This window comes from Chenopodium album, chromosome 15 (genome assembly GCF_948465745.1).
Source record: "Chenopodium album chromosome 15, dcCheAlbu1.1, whole genome shotgun sequence".
Taxonomy (NCBI): Eukaryota; Viridiplantae; Streptophyta; class Magnoliopsida; order Caryophyllales; family Amaranthaceae; genus Chenopodium; species Chenopodium album.
In genome coordinates, this window is record NC_137848.1 from 47,028,327 (window position 1) to 47,033,638 (window position 5,312).

Consider the following 5,312-nt stretch of genomic DNA (forward strand, 5'->3'; position numbering starts at 1 on the left):
GGAAAGCAGGAATGTAAAAAAGGGATGGAGGGAGTAATATACAAGATATATAACCGAAATGAAAGTAATTTTACATTTGAGAAGGTTTTTGCGTAGAACGGACTCACGTGAGACTGGGTTTAGCAACAAAAAGGCGCGGGTCTGAGAAACCCGATGATAAAAATTATCTTATTCCTAACTAAAATAGTCTTATTCCTGATAAAAATTATCTTATTCCTGACTAACATCTTTATTTTGTTTATGATATTCCTAATAAAAATAATCTTATTTCTGACTAAAATTTTCTAAATCCTGACAAATATTAAACCAATTAATATTAATCTGACAATACTAATCTAATACCAAACAATAACAATCAAATACCAAACAATAAACATCTAATACCTGACATTTTTTTCTCATTCACCAATAACCTTCTTCTTCTTCCATGACTACAATATTTTCTCTCTCCTCAACCTTGCACCAACTGAACCGAAACCACCACCCCATCACCCTACCTTAACTGCGACCACCACCCACCTTAATTGAAATAGCTAGATTTTCGGCGACCAAGATTCACGCAATTCTGGGTCAAGTCGAAGTGTGGGACGAGGTGAGCGATTATGGTCAGGGTCGGGTGGGTGTTTTTGGTCAGAGGTCAGGGTCGGGTGGGTGTTTCTGGTCAGGGCAGAGGTCAAAGTCGGGTGGGTATTTTTGGTCAAGGCCGAGGTGGGTGTTTGTGAGTTGGAGTCGAGGTGTGAGTTTCTGGGTTAAGGTCGAGGTAGGTTGGCTGCGGGAGATCGTGGTGGTGTCGGACTCACTCCGTCTCACCCAAAACTTTGCCCTTACATTTTTACATCACAAATGAAGTACATTCACTAAGCTATTTATGTAAGGGTACAAAGGGACACGAAATTTATAAAAGATAAAAGACAATCATGCAACCAAATTTCCAAAACCAACCCTAAATTTTATAATATAACATCTACTAAGCATATATAGTTAATCAACTTTGACTAAGGATTTCCTCCATTGAAGAGCGAGGACGACATCTAGCCTCCAAAGGCTTTTCCTTGGGAACAATGATGGAGCCAGCACCATGATTTTCAGTCAAGTCCACTGATCCATCCTCAGTTGCTTCCCAGTCAAAACACTGAATAAGTGTAGCCACAAGCAAATTAACATTCCTAAGAGCAAAGTTGTTACCGGGGCAAGCCCTCCTCCCTATTCCAAAGGGCATAAACTTAAACCCTTCTATCTCGTTTTCAAACCTCTCTGGCTTAAACACAGTTGGCTCATCCCATAGGTTAGGATCCCTTTGTATTGCCCAAGCATTGACAAAGAGAATAGTACCTTTCGGAACATGAAACCCTCCAATGGTGCAATCTTTGGATGAGCAATGTGGGACTAGAAGTGGTGCTGGTGGGAAAAGTCTCAGAGTCTCATTGACAATGCATTTTATATAGCTTAATTTTGGGAGATCAGAATCGTCTACTAGTCTTCCTTTGCCAACATGTCGATCAATTTCCGCTCTTGCTTTGGCTAGAACTTCAGGGTTGTTTATGAGGTTTGACATTGCCCACTCAAGAGTTCGAGTTGTAGTTTCTGATCCTGCTAATAACATGACCTGCAATACACCATCACATAACTCGTGTAAGTAATACTCCATCCATTTGATATCATCCATCAGACCACAAAAGCACAAAGCGAACTATTTTATTTCATAATATGTAATATTAGTGAATTATTTTGATTTTTGCATTATTTATATATTGTACTAAATTTGACCATATAAAATTTCATTTAAAGACAAGTATGTATTCTTTAGGTAAAGAGAGTTTCTTTAGGTAAAGAGAGTTGCAACTTGCAAGTATAATACTAATATAAAAGGAATTTCGTTACAAGTCTTAAATTCCATTGTATTAATTAACCCTAAGAATTTAGAAAAATAAATTAATTGACATCCAAGTATATTGTTACGTATAGACAATTATGTCACTAAAAATGATGTAGTTATTCATCAGATAAAAGTAAATTGATTTTCTTTATAAAGACCACACATTACTATTTTTAGCTGAATATCTCTAGCCCATGTGAGTTGTAGTCCTTGTAGACCCACCAAGTCTACTTATCGCTTATCGATAGTGATCCTTTGATGACAACCAAACGGTTTACGTCCTCAATTTGAGTTATACTCTTGACACTCATCTGACTCATGTCATTAGATTATTTAGACTATATTTGGTTCATATTTTGTGTAAAATTATTTCATTTAAAGTTATTTTAAACCAAAATAAAATGAAATAAACAGATTACTAAAAAATTGAAATTTGACAAGGTTCAATTCATAAATAGGGATAATGGATAATAATAGAGGCGGTATATGTCAATTCCCTCGCTTGAGATCTAATTGGAATCAAATTTTGATCATTATGAGCTTAATTGGCTTTAAATTAATGGGTGAACTAGTCTCTTCATTTTTTTTTTAATTTTATTATATATATATATATATATATATATATATATATATATATATATATATATATATATATATATATATATATATATATATATATATATATAATTATAATTATAATAATAATAATAATAATAAATAAATAAAATTCTTTTTGAATAGCATGTGTTATGTGCAAAGATTATTTTTCAGTTTGTACTAACTATGAAGTTTTGACCTGACTGACAAAAATTAAGGCTTATGTATAATATGTCACATGTTCAAATCTTCATTCTCATTATAACTTTGTGTTGTTACTTGTTAGTATGTTTATGTTTATGTTTATTTTCTTTTTTTGTTTTTTAGACTAACCACTCAACTCATCACAAAATCACAATGATTTAAGTAGCATTTATTTTTGGCAGTCATAAAACATACGTACAAGAAAACCAAGTCCTTAAGCCTTATTTCGTTCATGTTATTTTGATATATTTGACTTTTTTGACACGAGTACAAAATAAACTCAAAAATACTTAAAATAAGTTTTACCAATCAGAATAAAAAGAAACTCTAACTTACTCGATACACTCACTGTCCTAAAACAAGTCTCATTTCATTAATAATCATTCTCCTTATATAAAAGTCCAATTTCTCATCTTATTTTCTTCGTTTCTAATTATTATTTCATATAATTATACTAGGTTAAACCTCGTGCAATAGATGCCCAGTTGTTTAATACGTAGTAATTATAATACACAAAATTATAAATCGAAAAAATAAGAACTTGACACACATATAATTGATATAAATAGTTATATGAATAATTTAGTATTTTAGAAAGTTTAGTTTAGATTTTATTTAGAGACGAAAAGAGTAGTAAAGTTATTCTTACCAAAATAATTCCTTTGATAGTTTTATCAGTGTAGTAGTCAGGATCAGTTTGCTGCAAGTCCAACAATTGTTCAATCAAACTCTTCGTAGTTTTTCCATCAACATTTGTTCCTCCCTTACTTTCTCTGATTTCATCAACCAAACTCTGTAAAAAACTATCTCTTTCTTTCATCAAATTTTTCAACTCCTTTTCAATCCCTCTAAACCCGACCCATTTCAAAACGGGTATGAAATCACATATTGTCATGAGTTCAGCAGGCGGTTTTACTATCATTCTCTCCCACGGTTTTCCATTCACTACCCTCATCACAAGGTTCCTAGACACCTTACCAAACAACTCATACAAGTTCACTTTTCGGGTCCCACTCGATTTGAGCTCCGAGATCATGTTACGGATCTCAGATCTCCTTGTGGGACCCGCTTCGTTTATCCTTCGAAAGGATAACATGGTTAAGGCCGAAACACGTCGTAGGTTCCTCCAATGATCCCCATATGGGGACCATATGAGGAGGGAGTGGTTGTAGCCTAAATGTTCACCTACAATGAACTTAGGCCTGTTAGCAAAAACAATGTCGTTTAGGTTAAAGCATTCCTCGGCGGCCCATGGGGAGGAAACCACCAAAACGGGCTGGCAGCCCAATCGGAGAGAGAAGATTGGGCCGTAACGTTTGGAGAGAGATAGGAGTGTTCGATGGAAAGGAGGCTTAAGAAGGTGTAAATGGCCCAATATAGGAATTGATGGTGGGCTTGGTGGGAGATTCTTGTTCTTTGGTTTAGAGGCTAAAACGATTTTGTAAATGAAGAATATGATTGCAAAAAGAGATAAGATGGTGTATAATTTCTCCATTTCTATGGTTTTGTTATTTTCTCCATTTCTATGGTTTTGTTATTTTTTGTGTGATTGTGATAAGGATAGCTTTACTTTGGAATGTAGAAAAGTGAGTATTTATATAGATTTTGTTCCGTTTTAAATTTTGTTCCGTGAGGAAACAACGATGAAAATTTTATTATAAAAGGAGATACTGCCTCTCGAAAATAATAGGGTCCATGTCGACTTTTCGAGACAAGAATTAATTGAGTTCGAAGTAGACACAAATTAGAGGGAATGTAAAGGGATAATTGTTATGTAGTTGTATATGCATAATATAGTATTCTCTCCGTTTCTAAAGGTTTTTTCCTATTGGACGTATTATAGTTTTCAAAACGTGTTTTAAAACGTCTATATCTCTATTTTATCTGAGTAAAAATTATGAAAACTTAATACTCGTATTAATAAAATATATATCGTGACGAATCTAACAAAATTTCATATGAATATATAATCTCTTATAGATTAACGAGAATTTATAGTCAGTATTTTAAGTTTAACCTAAATACAGTATTAAATATGGAAAAAATATTTGAGAACAAAGAGAGTATTGATTTTACGTAATTACATTGAACGTTAACTATTTTTTTTAATGGTAAGGAGAATTGGCCTCATGATATATTGAAAGTTAATATTGATAGTTTGAATTACTGAATTGTGAAACTGTACCATTTGGTAACTAAAGACGGCTAGCTATAAGCCTACAACTGTACCCGACTAATACTCGACCCGAATTACTTGTTTAATCAACATTTTTAAATGTTTTTAGCTTGCTTTTGTGTCCCTGATCTTCCCAAAAACATGTATTAGATGACGTAAGTGATTACAACAAACTTTGCATGTAAAATTTCAATGTAAGTAGTGAGTTCAACTACTTTGTCGGGTTGTCCTAGTTAGTTTAAGGCTGCCTTTAGCTCATTTGATCCATTTAAATTTATTTGTCTGTTTTAATTATTTAACTGGTATTTAGTCTGTATGATATACGGATTAAATTTGTTTGTAATTTTTTTTAATGAGTAGATCAAGTTATGTCTGTCTTTAAAAATAAAAATAAAGAATTTTTTTTAACAACGAATATATTTATAAAAAATAAATTTTGCATTTTAACATCACAAAAAA

The 5,312-nt window shown here is 32.8% G+C and overlaps 1 protein-coding gene across 1 annotated transcript; it reads right to left on the reverse strand.

Moving 5' to 3' along the window:
* Nucleotides 1-401: 401 nt before the first annotated feature.
* On the reverse strand, nt 402-4,290 carry LOC145582368 (cytochrome P450 81Q32-like). Its single transcript, XM_081639369.1, has 2 exons — nt 3,327-4,290; nt 402-1,606 (listed from the first exon to the last, which is right to left on the reverse strand). The coding sequence occupies exons 1-2, from the start codon at nt 4,170-4,172 to the stop codon at nt 986-988; spliced, it is 1,467 nt and encodes a 488-aa protein (XP_081495495.1). The 5' UTR covers nt 4,173-4,290; the 3' UTR covers nt 402-985.
* Nucleotides 4,291-5,312: the final 1,022 nt, after the last annotated feature.